Here is a 15364-nt window from a genome sequence, read left to right as displayed (position 1 = left end):
GAACCCCAGCCAGTGGAATTTGTCTAGGAAGGGAGATAAAATCTCATCATGCGATTGCTTCCAGTTTGCTTGGTTTTCTTGTGTCTCTTTTGTCTTTGTGGATCAGAGGTAAGATATGTTTTATTGTGTTAGCAGTAATTTTTTACAACGTTTAGTAAACAGTTAATTGTTATAAAAGTAAAACATATTTATTTCTTTAAAGTTTTCTTTCACAGTATTTGTGTTTCATGCATTTGTTTTAGCCCAGCCTGAATGTTTGAAGATTGTTGTTTCTCTTTCATATTTTGATTCTATGTGGGGCTTATTCTAATGAGTTTCTGGAAAAGATTTTAATCATTATCCTATCCTAAATCAAATTTACAAGCATGGCTGACCACAGAAAGGTGCTGCAATTTTCCCCACCCCCCTTTTTCGAGAAATGGGATTGCAGTCTTGTAACATGGCAGCATGGTATAACCCCACTGCCAGAAGGTTTCCTGCAGATTGCCTCTTGGCAGAAGTGTCCAGGAAAGCCAACCTGGGCTGGGCATTCAGCACAACCCAAGTCTTTCAGAGGAATTCTGAGATAAAAATCAGCACCTGGTGTTCCCGTTGAGGAGGAACACCTAGCACAATATGGGAGCTGTGCCAAGCCATATCTGGATCACAGTGCAGGAAGGATTTAATAAGATGATACAACTGAAAAAGCAGAGATATTGGATTAAATTCTGCCCCAGCTACATCCTCACTGGCTTTACTGTGGGCAGGATTTCTTCATGAGAACTTTAAACTTCAGCTCTATTGATCCAGCTGACACAGTCAAAGCTGATCAATCACATTTGAGGACTAACGTTTTTCTCCCATTTTTACACCAAATCCATCCACATATACTTTTCATGTTCCAAGATTCATCCTACCCACGGATCTTAGTAAGCAAAAGCACTCAGCCAGCACTGAAGTCACCAGAGAGCTGCACAAACACAGGTGCAGAGCCACTCACCCACAGGCCATCAGAGGGAGGGTCAGAATCTCTATCTGCAGTCCAGTGATGGCCAGCAACCACACTGCAAACCCAATGCTGTGCAAGGTACAGGAAAAAAGCTGATAAGGATGAGCATTTAATTCTCAAATTGCTTTCAGATACTTGTTAAGACACTTGAGGTACTTGTTACTTGAGCAGTCATGAGGACTCTGCAAAACAAGTCATTAATTATAGATAGATTTGCTAGTAACTAGTTCATAAATATTGACAGGTGATATTTAAATCAAAGTCAACCAGGCCAATAAAACAAATCCTGGGGAAAAAAACCAAATTGCTATATTTTTTTCTTTTTCCATTGCTTAAATTCCTTTATGTTTTGATTTGCTTACAGTCCTATTGCTGGGATGTGTTATAAATCAATGCCTTTAAAAATATTTATAATCTGCTGTGCACTTCAGCTGATGTCTGAAAAGAAGACAGTATAAAAGTATAAATCTCCCAAGGCATCAGTGGGAAGATCAGTAAGAGTGAAGATCACACCAGGTAAATGATACAAAAAGAAAAAAAGAGTTCAGAAAAACTGAGAAAGGTGAGGTGGCCAAAGACAGGGGTATAAACACAATAAATGGTATGTAGGAATTTTTTATTGGATAGGAAAAGGCTTATAAATGGACACTTTGCTGAGGTCAGTGAAGGGATCCACAAAACTCTTGGTGCAGTCCCTAATCTTGCTTTTCTTTTATTTTTTGTGTGCTTTGCAGAATGCTGCATCTAATGCTGAAGAAAACCACTTTCAACAGGTTAAGCCTGCCCAGCCAGCTGAGCAAGACAACTACCTCATAGAAGAATGCTTAGGCAACCAATACACCCACAAGTCCTGTAAAAAAGTTTTTTGTCACCCATGGGAACGGTGTGTGGAGGGAAAGTGCCTTTGCAAGCTTCCCTACCAGTGCCCAAAGAATGGTTCTGCAGTTTGTTCCACCAATAGAAAGAACTTCCGGACTTACTGTCAGCTGAAGAGCTATGAGTGTCAACAACCCAAAGCAAAGTTTCTGCACAAGGGACCATGCATGCCTGAAGGTATTAACACCTCCTTTTCCGAAATTTATCCATCAGCATAAATCCATTTATCCATTGAGGAGATGCTTGTGCTATTTACAGCTCAGAAAGTCTGTTCATTTTCTTGCACTAGTAACAACATGAAACAGAAAAAGTCACTGAAATTGAGCAGTGTCTGTTGATTTTCATAAAAAAAAAAAAGTGATTGACAGGCCTAGGTCACCCTGCTGCTGGTTTTGCTACACAGAGTGCTGCAGGCATTTTGCAACACAGGCAGTAGAAGTAGGATCTGACCTTCTCACTTCACTCACTGGTTGGTTATCAAAAATCCCCTAAAGAAGGTCATTATACTAAAATACAATCTGTTCTTGGTAGATCTTCCAGTACTCATGGACTCATTACCCTCATTTGTCCTTAAACTGGCATATTCTGAGAAATTAGCAGGCTCAAAGATACAAAGTCAATCCTCATAATATTCAGGAATAATGCTTGAAGCTTCTAATTCCCAACCTACTGTTCTGTCCATAAGAACTTTGGCTGTAAATACAAAATTAGTCCTGATTTGGTTTTGTGCTGTCTTTCCACTAGCTACATGTATATAATATGATTTGTTTGGGGATTTTTAAAATTTCTCTCTTTTTTATTTTTGAAGAAACATTTTCAGTCTCTCTGGGTCATAAAAATCTGAGTTTGCTTCGAGTAAAACCTGTGAATCATAAGGACAGCAGTTTTGTATGCGCTAGTGAGTGGACTATGAATGAAGCAAACGTGGCTTGCAGGCACCTTGGCTTTGAATTGTAAGTTTGGGGAATTTATATCTGGATAACTGCAGGGGATCTGAAAAAGTAGTGATGCTTCCAGAAGTGACAGTTCCAGCCAAGAGTTAAGACAGAAAACATATGAACAATGTATTGGCTACAATATTCTGATAAAACTTCTTGAACCAACACCTGGTAGTGAAAGCCAAAACACAGATTTCTATGTTCTGTTACAGGCTACAACTATACAAGCCTGTATTACTGTTTTACTTTAAAATAAAGATGAAGATCAATGTGGAGGTGTTCTCTCAGGCCTGTGTTAGGGAAAGTGTATGGATGGACCATCCCCAGCTCTGAGCAATGATCTGTGTACAGAGAAGGGTTTCTCAGGATAGCTGATGACAGGGTACAGCTCTGTTTTGCCACTTACATTAGCCAGACTAACAGGGAGCAGAACATGGGGTTTTTCCCCCACCCCTTGCCCCTGCTGCCACTGCTTGCTCTGTCCCCAGGGATGGCTGAAGCCACACAGAGCTTGTTCTTTTTCTTGTGACCACACTGATGACCCAAGCTGCGTATTCAGCTCCTCATAAAGTTATCTCTGTACATAGTAATTTTACACCTGTACAACTAATTTAACTTAGGTAGCATTGCCTCCCCAACCTTACAAAAAAAAAACAAAAAAAAAACAAAAAAAAAAACAAAAAAAAAAAAAAAACAAAAACAAAAACAAAAACAAAAACAAAAACAAAAAAAAAAACAACAAACAAAACCTAAAAAAACACCCCAGAAAACTAAAACTGATATTTCAGTGCCTCTCTTGGTGAGAAGCAAGTGTTTCCTAATCCTGATCAGTCTATATTCAGATAGCAGAGAAGGGTTTGCCCTGAGACAGAGCATTCATCCCTGGAGTCTCATTGAAAGCCTCTCTAGTTACTTATTTCCTCAATCCATATTTCTTTAAGGTAGGGGATACACACAGTGGAAGGAGAATACTGCTCAGGTAAACCAAGAAAGATAAAATTAATCAATCCCAGCCTTGCAGTGGCCTGAGCTTCTTCAATATTCACTGGTTTTGATGGCACCAAGGAGAGCTGACCTCATGCAGGATGGTTCCCAACTTATGGATAGAAGTCTGAGCTTACAGGTTTTGCTACATAAGGAGATTTTTCTATCCATCATGATACACAGTGACTTTCATAGATCTACATACGGATTTCAGGACAGTTCTATGTAGTAGCCTCCAAAAATTAGCATTTTACTTTTTCTTCCAAAGTAAACTGTTTACCCCTAGACATCTCCATGGGGAGTCTGCTCTTTTTCTTAGGCATGACAAAAATTCTTTGACACTGAGGGAAATTGTATAAGTTCTAAACAACAAAAGCAGTGGACAATCCATAGTGAAATGATGTAATTTGTTGTTATTATTATCTTCACAGAGGTGCTGAATATTACCAAGCCACTTCCAACGTCATAGAATCTGCCTTAAATTCATTTAACTGTCTGCAAATAAGTTGCAGAGGCTTAGAGTCAAGTCTTGCTGAATGTCACATAGAGATGAAATCAAGAGATAATAATGAGGGACTGGTTAGCCTGCAGTGCCATGAAAATCTGAGAGGTTAGTAGTTCTTTTTACTTTAATATCTATTTGGTATTTTTACATTTTAAGTTTATTTTAAATAATGAGGACCCTCAGCCACAGAAAACCTGCACTGAAACCTGATGATTATTTGAAATCATCATTTTGCAGACTTTAAGACAATTGAGGCAATCTGGAGTCAAGATAGTCTCGAGTTTTCAAGTTTGAAAAATCACTGTTGCTCCGAGGTATTTTTACAGATATTTCCCCAAAGGAAACTTATTTCACCCATGGTTCTGTTTGTTCTACCATTCCTTCCAAGGGACCAAGGTATATTGTATCTCACAAATCTTAATCTCTCCTGGTTTAACTGGTGAGGGGACAGGTGACAATGTGGTGCTTATTGTTCGAGGGACATCACTTAGCACACCATTAGCACCGCAGCCAGACAAGCATGTCTATGGTGTGAAACTGCTGTCTCCTTCGGGGTTTAAGGACTCCTGAGTTTCTCAGGAGTAAAAGGGGAGTCAAAGCCTTGTTTAGAATTCAAACAGCTTTTCATTCTCTGTAGGAAGCTTTCTTTGGCACTGGTGAGCATCAGCCTGAGATGCTGCTGACTACAAGGAATCATCTGTTTTTTCTTAAAAAGTAGTTATTCAAGGACTCTTCATGAGTTCTTTCTAGAGGGGGAACATCCATCGTCCTACTCCCTTCAATCATTTACAGTGGGTTTGAACTGAACATTTCTGGTTTCATTCTCGCCAGTCCTTTGATTAGAAGAAATTAAATTCCCTTTTGACAGGGTGCTGGAATCTGGAGGAAGAAAATGAGTGGTCACTCTGAAACCCTGGTGAAAAGACAACCAAAACATTAAAAAAAGGATTCCTATTTACCTGACTGGGTCCCAGCATACCTACTGCTGATAGGCCAAACTGCTGACAGAATCAAATATGCAGGCAGAGTATTTCCCTGGGCAATTATGCACCTACAGTCAATTCCACACTAACTTAATTTTCATCTTGCTGCACAGCTTGTTCAGATGGGGAGTTTCACTGTGTCAACAAGAAGTGCATTTCTCTGCATAAAACCTGTGATGGGATCAATGACTGTGGAGACCTGAGTGACGAACTGTGCTGTAGAGGTAACAATTTCCTTTGTCAGGTGTTTCAAAATAATTTCAGCACAAATCCACCAACAAATAATTTTTACAGTGATGTAGCACCTAAATTCTCTTTTCTATTAAGTCACTGCATTAAACAAATCAGACCATGATTTATACATAGGCAAGTGCAAAAAAGCAGGCATGCAATACCATTTTGGAACAGACAAGTGATCTCTTGAGTATGAGAAAATACAATGAGATCGTTTAGGAGGCTGTTGAAGAATGATACAAAAAATTAGTCCTAACAGAATGAAAATGTACTTTTACTTGGAAAAATCAACAGTAATTAAACAAAGACACTGGTTTTCCAATGAACTATCTTTAAACCAAAGTAAGAGCTCTCAAATTTATTACTAATGCAAGATCATCCATGGAACATCTGTGAAGAGTTCCTGGCACACTGCTTGTTCATGAGCAGTCATTCTTTCAGCATCTGCAATTCCAGCTGTAAAAATGCTGATTAGAAATGAGGAATGGATCTAGCATGACCTAGGAGAATGCAGGAGTATACTTTCAAAATTTGGGTTTCAGGTGCCAAATGCTAATGTGGGTTAAAAATCTCATTATTATCTCCCCATAATCTTTATTTTGTAGTGTTACAATTGTAAAAACATGGTCACAGTAATTTTAGAAAAAAAACCTAAAAACCTGTGATTTCAAAGTGGACATGTATTTGGATTCCACATAACGAAAACAGTGCTGTTTCAGCTGAATAGGCTGAAAACAATGCTTCCTGAAATCAAAATAAGTATTTCAACTGAGTTCAGTGGTCTTTGGATCATCTTGGGATATCTGGATACTTTTAGAAAACTATCTTATTTTCTATTAAAGACAAATATCTTAAATAGTAGATTGACACAAGATTTTAAATTAGCTCAAAAGACCCTGCTATGAATTCAAGCACTGCTTTGCTTTTGATAACATTCAAAGGGTCACAAAATTTAAAAGAAAGGGGGTTCTCTGGTTCATAATACCTTTTCATATAAGCAAGAATTTTAGAAGTAGTAAGTTATTACATCCAGTGTTTTCCTATCAGGATTACTTGATTCCTAACTTTGCATTTAGGCATTTAGTTCATTCAACCAAAAATCAGATTGGTCTTTGATTTGGGAGGGGGCTGGGATTTGGCACAAGCATCATCAGTTCCTCGTTTGAGGCAATCAGTAATGCTGGCAAAATTGGAGAACTTTTGGCTGATGTTGAGTGTGGGCATGTTATGGATGTAACTGGCATGGAGTGACACCAAGTCTAGCAGTACAGTACTGCAGTGATAACAGAGATCCACATTTTTCAAGTCTTACAACTTCAAGATTTTGAAGTGAGGAAAGCCAAGTATTCATTTTGTTTCCATGCACAGAGCCTGCTTCTGTAATCTCTGTGAACAGCCAGGTCCCCTGTAATATGGATATACGTTTGGTTTACGATTTAAAAAAGCTCTCTGATGGTGTGAGGTTGCTGAACCAAGTTATCCTGTGATTTACATTTGTAATTCTCCTGTGTTACAGAGTGCAGAGGCAACAGTTTCCACTGTCGGTCAAATATCTGTATTCCAAATAAGAATGTCTGCAACAAAGAAATTGACTGCCTCACAGGAGAGGATGAAGCTGGAGATCTCTGTGCAGGTTTTCTTCTGAAAGATGTTTTTGGTTATTTCATTCAGCTCAGTTTTAAGTAGAGACTATACAATGCATATTACTATTTTATCTATTATGCAAGAATCAGTCTTCCCAGTGTTATGTCATCGTAGTAGGAAGAAAAGGTCATAGAATTTTCTTTCCTTTCTGGAAAGGCATGACAAGAAAACTGAAGAAAGGAAGAAACAGATGATGTTTTGGAAGCTTAAAGCAGATTATGTCTTTTGCTTATGTGGCCAGCTATCAAACTGGTATCCCCTAAGAAAATGTAGAGAGGGCAAGCAGGAACATTTTCCTCACAAATGAGGAATTCAACTAGTTTGTCACTAGAATATTTCTTCTGTGCTGTTCCCCTCTCTGTTGAAAAGATTATGTTTTGTTTGAAAATTAGAATGTTTTCCTTGCTCTCAAAAGAGACAATGTATAAGGCCAAAAAAGTAAAACCTATTGGCAAATGTTAATTAGAACAGGTAAACTGAACTCTAAGTGTAAACATTACTGTCAGTGACATGAGTACAGACACAATACTCAGCCCCATTTAGGGACTGAATTCAATGGGCACTTTGTTTGAATAAAAGCTGACAAACCAGATTCAGCAAGCATTTAATTTACCTCTCATATTGAATATCCTCCCTTACCCTATTAAAGAAGGCACACAGTACCTCCAACAGCATAATCTAAATTGGGGGAAAACAACAAATAAAAACCTGTTAAAAACCTGCTCCTTTGGGTTTTAGAAAGTTTCAAAAGGTTGATGGGGCAGGAGGAGGAATTTTGGTTGTTTCTGGTGGAGGAGAATGGGACATCTCCCCAGAGATCACAAACAAAAAAAGGGCAGTTTCTCAGGGTTCCCTGGCAGAAGGGCTCCCTAGGCTTGGAGAGCCTAGGAGAGGTGTAATTATAAACGAGTATCTGATGGCTGTTGGTCATTTGTAGGCTGAGGCAGCCAGACAGTGCCTAGCAGGAAAGGAAACAGCAGGCATCAGGCTGGATAATATTGTTCTCCATGAGAACAGTGTGCCCTTATGCATTTGAAATGTGTTTCATGATCTTGGCACACAAACGTATATTCAAGTAAATGTTTGCCAATAATTTAAATATTCTGTTATTCTACTACAGGCAAAGAGGAAGGTGTTGATGAGGACAGTATGGATGAAGGCAAGTGGATTAGCCCTCCAAAATAAACAGCATATACTTTCAAGCTTCCAGCCAGCTGCTCAAATCTAGATCTCTCAGATATTCTTTGTGATTTACTAATATACACTCTTACTGTTTGTTATCACCTTTCACTGATTTCAATAATTCCATAATAATTCATCCTAGTTGAGGACCTACATCTGCATGTTTTGGGAACTGGTAAACTCTCAGCTAATCTAGGGGAGCATCCTTAAAATTATTTGCCTGAATGCAAGCATTGGAAAATGGAAAGAAGTAACGTGATGCTAATTCACAAGAAATTTTCAAAGCAAAAACAAATGCTAAAATTTTTGGTGTTTGTTTTCCTGCTATTTCAGCTACTGGAATATTCATAGCACTCAAATTTTAGTGAAAATGTATACCAGAATTCTAAAATACATTTCTCCTTTTTGTTAAAGAAAGAAAAATGATAAAAACACATCTTCCCCAAGTGCACTGTGGTGTTAGGAATCACTCACTGACTCGACGGAAAAGAATCATAGGTGGAGAGATTGCAGGAAAGGTAAAAAAATATCCTTACCAGATATGAGTTCATTCAGCATTAATTTAAATGGGCATGATTTGTCTTCTGTTATGTTAAGTTATGGAAATAATAAAATCAGCTAAAATGTTTATGTCATATTTTGCAGCAGTAGTGGCGTTGCACTGAATGAAAGTAAAGAGAAGCACAGTTTATAAAGTAAAATATGGAGTTACAAAATTAAGCATTGAAATACAAGTAGACCCTGAAAATTACTCAGAAAAACCATTAATACTACAGCCAAAAATAACAATTCTGGCAAAACAGAATTAAAATTTGCATCTCTGAAACAGAATACAGCAAAAATGTATTCAAACCAGATCAGATGCTCCATCTGTTTTTTCTTACTTACAGAGTTTTCATGACTGAAAGCTGTAGGGAAGGATGCATTGCACAATGTCAGAAGATTGAATAAAATTACTGAATTTTCTTATATATATCCTTTATATCTGATGGAGCCCAATTTACAACGTCTGGATAGCAGATCTTTTATTAAAATAAGACATAGTCAAGAAGATTAGGTGATACCAAGAGATGTTTTTCCCTTTATGCACTAAAAGTTGAACAATTGTCATGATTTCTCATTATTTGTGTTTGTTGATTGAATAGGGTGAATTTCCTTGGCAAGTTGCAATTAAAGACACCAGCAAAGAAGGTTCAACAGTGTACTGTGGAGGAGTTTATATTGGTGGCTGTTGGGTTCTGACTGCTGCTCACTGTGTCAGGTAAAACCAAATAACTCTGAAGTTATTTTCTTTCTGCAAGGCAAAAAGATTGATTTGGATATCACTGCCCTTCTCAGCTACCTGTTTGTTAGTTTCTATTTGTCTGTTGAACAGAGCCGTTTAGAACACTGACTCACCCATATTAACAATGAGGAAGATTCAGAGAAAATAAGAGTATTTTGGCAGTGGATAGAAAGATGAAAAATAACAATGAGTTTGAAGAGACATGGCATACTTCAGTCAGAGAGTAGCAGGCAGGAAAGGTGCATTGTAGCCACTTTGCTTGAAGTTAAATACAAGGGACCTCTTATCTTCTCCATCTCTACCCTGTGGAAGTCCAGGATCTGTTCCCAGGGAATGTCCCTGGGGTCATATATCCCCCAGAACAAGCCAAGAGCAGACACATAGGATTTGCCAGTTCCATCCATATTTGCTCACTTTTTTTATCAGAGCAGCACAAACATCTGTTTTCTTTTTAGTCACAACACTAAACAGAACCTGGCTTTGACATCATTTTCAGTATTAGTTGCAGTACCCAGCATATGTCATCTGCTTTGAATTGCTACTTCAGAAAAACCTGGGCATTAAGTCCAGAAAGAAAATATATGTATCTAATGTGGATTTTTATTCTAGAGAAACTTTGATTAAATGCAACAGTTTACAGCTTTAAACTAGTTGAAATGTAAGGCTTGTGTTTATTTCACTTTTTTTTCCAGGGCAAATCGAGTCCATCTCTACCTTGTCTGGGTTGGAATGTTGCACTCTATAGCCTACGACAAAGAGACAGATACTTTCAAAGTAAACAAAGTGATAATTCATGAAAATTACAATGCATCAACTTACGAAAATGACATTGCTTTGCTGGAGCTGAAACGTTCTGGAAATGGAGAATGCCCTGTGGAAGACAACAGCATACCTGCCTGTGTCCCCTGGTCAGAGTATATGTTTAAGACTGGTGACAGATGCAAGGTTTCTGGATGGGGACTAGAGAAAGGTATTTGCTTTAGTGCTGGCTTCAGGAATGTATTATTTGTGTTATAAAGCTAAGTTTCTAAATGTGGTGAGCTTTCATTTTGAAAAGGCCGAAGAACAGTTGTGCACAAAGCAGTCAGAAGAGGCTGAGTACAGAAAATGTAGGCTGTGGTTTGGCACTCAGGTATTGCTGTTGGGTTCTCTTTTCTGTACTGCTTCCTCTGCTGTTGCAGCCACTTGGTAGGTTGATATGGAGGGCACACCTGGATGAAAACTACCCTGAAAGTAAGAAATGTTCCTTTTGTCCACCTATTAATTCTGTGAGCTGTGGAGACCTGTTAACAACAGGTAACAGATGTTGTTTGGTAGCTCACAGGGACCTACAGTCACCGCCTGTCCTCCAGCAGGATCTGAGCTGCAGCCAGCAGCCAGAAACTCTGCACATCCTGTCTCTGCCATGTTTGGGTTCAGCCCAGAGAAGCTTGCACAGAGACAAATAAGCCAAATATAATCATGCTTGCAAAGATTTGGGAAGCATTTGTTTTGTGTCACATTGTTGCAGCCTGGCATTAGAGCTACCATATACTGGTTGTGAGGTTTCTCCTCTCCATACTCAGTAGCACCCATCCAGCAAATGCAAAGTTGGGAATTGGTAGAGAGAACAAAACAGAGCATCTCTTTAGACTTGTGAATACATAGCTCACCCATATCTTCAGTAACTGCTCCATAGAGATAGAGCAGAGTTGGAAAAAAGGTAATCAGGATGAATCACAGCCATATCTCCAGTTCACAAAAAACAATGTAGCTGTTTCATCGTCCACCTTGATATGAAAAAGACAGGAAGAAAACCCTGAGGAATAAAGGGAATGGAAAGGGTGAAAATGTCACAAAATGAAAGAACTGTAGTTTACAGTGCAATTAAACCACTCTGCTTTTATTTTGAAATATATGGCCAATGCATTGTAATTCATATGGGTTAAAAATTAGTGGCAGTTTAAGGTTTCTAGTTTATAATACTTAAGATAATATTCTGTAAATAAGTAAATAACTAACTTTCAAAGTATTATATTAAATGTGTCTAATGTGTACTTGACATTTTAAATTGTGAATTTTTTTTCCAGGTTACACAAAACAATTTGTCCTCAAGTGGGGAAATGTTAATTTATTTCACAATTGTTCTGAATTGTATCCAGGACGATTTTTTAAAAAAATGGCATGTGCAGGTAAGCATCAATTTTCTTACTATAATTTCTCTACCATCAAGCTGTCAGTTTAGGCCAGACACACTGGCTGGGAGTCTTCTAGACTTAAGAAAGACAATAAATGAACTACCACAATACCACTGTTGGCTAAATGCCAGCCACTGGAGCCTGTGGCATCCATCACTATATACCTGTTTGTAAACAGAGTGCAGATGACAGCATGATGAGTTTCTACTATTATTTGGGAAATTTTTGCATGTAATTTATGTTTTCTAAATACACAAGCCCCTTAGAGCCTACTCAACCTCCTACCTTTACTGTATTTGATTCTGATTCAGCAACATATTTAAGCAAATGCCTGTCCTAGACCACACAGTCCCATTGACCAGGATATAACAATTCATCTGCTTGGACATTTGCCTCTACCACACTGCATGCCAGGAAAATACAATTAACTTTTCAAACTGAGATTAGTCTGCCCAGGAAACTGGTTGTCACTCCTAGTATTAAAAGGAGGATTCTGAATACATATTTTTTGCTTCTCAAGTGACAAAATATGTTGCCAAATATGACTAAAGGAGTGGTGAGTATTCAACTTACAAGGCAGATAGCTTTAGCTTTTCGTTAAATCAAAAAGTAAAGACAATCTTCAAACAAACTGCTCAGCAAGAAAATTAAAACCAGATATAAAAGCAAAATAATTTGTGATAAATTCAGGATGTTATCAGTAAGATACTGGGTTTATTTAGTGCACCAGCTCTGTAATTTACCTTCCTTTTCTTCAATGTATTTCAAGTGATTGTACTTTACCATGAGGGGACAGTGACAATACCACATGAGACATTCAGAAAGGGGATATCTGGGGTTAACATTTTAACATCCCCTCCCTAATGCAAATAAAAACTTTAAAATTAAGGGCTGGTATTCACAGGAGTTGGTAATACATGCAAGTATTAATTAAACTGATTAAAGGCAATAAAATCTTGTTTCATAGGATTAGTAATCCTAACTCTGAAAAGTTCACATAACTCCTTCTCAGTAATGTACAGATTCAAGAAAGAGGTTACATTTTTAAAGCTTGGGAACTTGTGCTTTGTATGGGTTCCTTCATACTGGGACAGTCAGCCAAGTGGAGGAGTGTAGTAAGGGTGTTAGAAATTAATAAACTTTTACTGAGTATATAGGAAAAAAACATAAATCATATTCCAGCTCTGTGGCAGCATTTCTGTTTATATCACATCCATCTTGATCAATTTTTTTCACAAACACTGTACTTACTGACCTGCAAATGAGTAGGTTTGTGAGCACTGAAGCACTGGAGGGCACTGGATCCTCCACAGGATCCATCCTCAGGGCTGCTACCTGGTGTTGCTAAAGGTCCTCACCGAGACTGACCATGCAGTGGGGGCACTTGGAGACAGTTGCTCTCCCTCCCATCCCAGAATTCATGTGCTTTCCTTCTTGTACCTGTCCACCTGTTTCCATAAAGCTGGTAGACAAAATAATTGTACAGATGAAACTGGACGATGGATTACTGGGTAGAGAGGAGACCAAAGGTGCACACACATTATGGTATCTTCACTTCCAGAGGAATCCATTACTAATCTTTATACCTTGTTCCATTTTTATGGGCTACTTTTTATAGTAGGGAATGTGGATGAATTCTTCTTTATTGCACTGCATAAAACAGGACTGATGGAAAAGCAAATGAGAATTTGGGCCAGCCACAAGTATGCACTTGAAATGAGAAGTAACAGACTTGAAGAGGTTCAGAATCTTCTTTACTAGTGACCATTAGGCAAATACCTGTCAGGAAGTGACACAGACCTGAAAAATCTCCTGAGCTCTGCCTCATGTGCCAGCCTGTACCTTAACTTAATTTTGCTTTTTATTTCCTCTTCAGGTACTTATGATGGCTCCACAGACAGTTGTAAAGGTGATTCAGGAGGCCCCCTGGTCTGCTTTGATGCAGAAAACGTGGCCTATGTCTGGGGTATTGTGAGCTGGGGTGAGAACTGTGGGGAGGCTGGTCACCCTGGTGTGTACACACAAGTTGCCAGCTATTATGACTGGATTAGCCACCATGTGACAAGGGGTCTCATTTCACGGTACAATATCTGAAGCTCGGAAAATTAAATGCTTCCTTCGTATCACCTATGCAAAAATAGTCCTTTTTCACAATCAGCTGTCATGTAACTTAGCAACAATCAGTACAAATCTTCAAGGAATGTATTTTAAAAATTCTTAACACTCTATGAATATCACATTTATGCAGAGCCTGTGGGAAGAGAATTTTACAGGCACAAGTCCACTGCAAAGGTATCTAATAAAAGCAGATATGAAAATACTTTTTTCTTGTAATCTTGGGGTTTTTTTCCACTTTTCACATTGCATTTCAGTTGCTGTTGTTTATTTAGCTAAAAGGGATAATGATACTGGAAGCAGGGGTTGGAAAAGGACTGCACTGCAACATGTGAACTTCACAGAAAGGACAGCAGCCAGCCTGCTTTAAGAACTTACATCATCTCGAGGTCTAAGTCACCAGAAACCCTCAGCAGGCTGCCTGGCTTGGCACTTGACTCCTTAAGCCTATTGCAGAAGTAGACTTCAGACCACCTATTACTCAACAGATTGTCTAGGACCATGAGATTTGTTGTAGTGCGATAATTACTCAATTAATAATCCTCTTGGTAGTTCTGGCAGCTACAAACTCAGACAATTCATATCTAGTTAATATTAATATACATCATCTGATCATCTAGCCTGGCAATTTTTGTAGCTCTTAAGTTTTATTAATTCAACATCAGCTGGTCACAAACAACAAAGGAATTTTAAAAATTAAATCTTAATTTAAATCAAAAGCATCTTTACATCTTAAGATCTCTGTGTATGTATATATATATATATATCAGGTAGCCAACAAACTCTCAACACCAAATTGAGTTTTACTTTACACACTATCACACACTGTATGTGCATACATTTTATATAGCAATAGAAATATATAAAAAGCCAATACCTTACACACATAGATTTAATTCTACAAATCCAAGTAGCAAATACAAAGTTAGACTTCTTGCTGTCACAAAGAAAACATCAGTCTATACATAATACCTTCACATTTAGCAAGAGCTGTTCACAGAGTGTACAAAAATTCTTTGCAGTAGAATTTGATTTCTGCATTAGTACCCTCAACACAAAACTCACATAGCTCCAGCCAGTTGTATGAAAATGATAAATAGCTTTACAACATTTTCACTGTATTCTAATGACATACACTTTTAATATCTATTTTATTTTATTCCTCTAAATTAATTATCCTTCTGAATAAATGGCGTATGTTCACACAACAGAGTTGTTGTGCTATTTCTTCTATAATTCACCACAGTCAGAGAACAATTTTTACATTTTCATTGACTTTTCTTCACCTTCCAGACTTGTAAAAACCCCACATCAGCATGACTTTGTCATGTAAAGATACCATCAATCACCAAGGAAGGGTATGAACTAAAGAAAGGGTATGAATTCCTTCTCCTACAATCACACCACACCCACCCTCAACGAGGTTTGCTATTTAGAAAAGCATTTAAGTATA

General features: G+C 38.1%; 1 protein-coding gene across 2 annotated transcripts; it reads left to right on the top strand.

The window, feature by feature from the left end:
• Window positions 1-18: 18 nt before the first annotated feature.
• CFI (complement factor I) lies at window positions 19-14116 on the top strand. Of its 2 annotated transcripts, none has more exons than XM_056490784.1 (12): window positions 19-108; window positions 1723-2041; window positions 2673-2817; window positions 4218-4396; window positions 5388-5498; window positions 7025-7141; window positions 8273-8311; window positions 8749-8852; window positions 9480-9595; window positions 10312-10589; window positions 11689-11790; window positions 13673-14116. In XM_056490784.1, exons 1-12 carry the CDS (start codon window positions 49-51, stop codon window positions 13888-13890), a joined length of 1788 nt encoding a protein of 595 aa, XP_056346759.1. In that variant the 5' UTR covers window positions 19-48; the 3' UTR covers window positions 13891-14116. The 2 variants fall into 2 exon arrangements, with proteins under 2 accessions (XP_056346759.1, XP_056346760.1); XM_056490785.1 differs by having other exon boundaries at window positions 8273-8315; window positions 8753-8852.
• The last annotated feature ends 1248 nt before the right edge of the window (window positions 14117-15364 follow it).

Source organism: Oenanthe melanoleuca, chromosome 4 (genome assembly GCF_029582105.1).
Source record: "Oenanthe melanoleuca isolate GR-GAL-2019-014 chromosome 4, OMel1.0, whole genome shotgun sequence".
Classification (NCBI taxonomy): domain Eukaryota; kingdom Metazoa; phylum Chordata; class Aves; order Passeriformes; family Muscicapidae; genus Oenanthe; species Oenanthe melanoleuca.
This window is presented reverse-complemented; position numbering and strand designations above follow the sequence as displayed.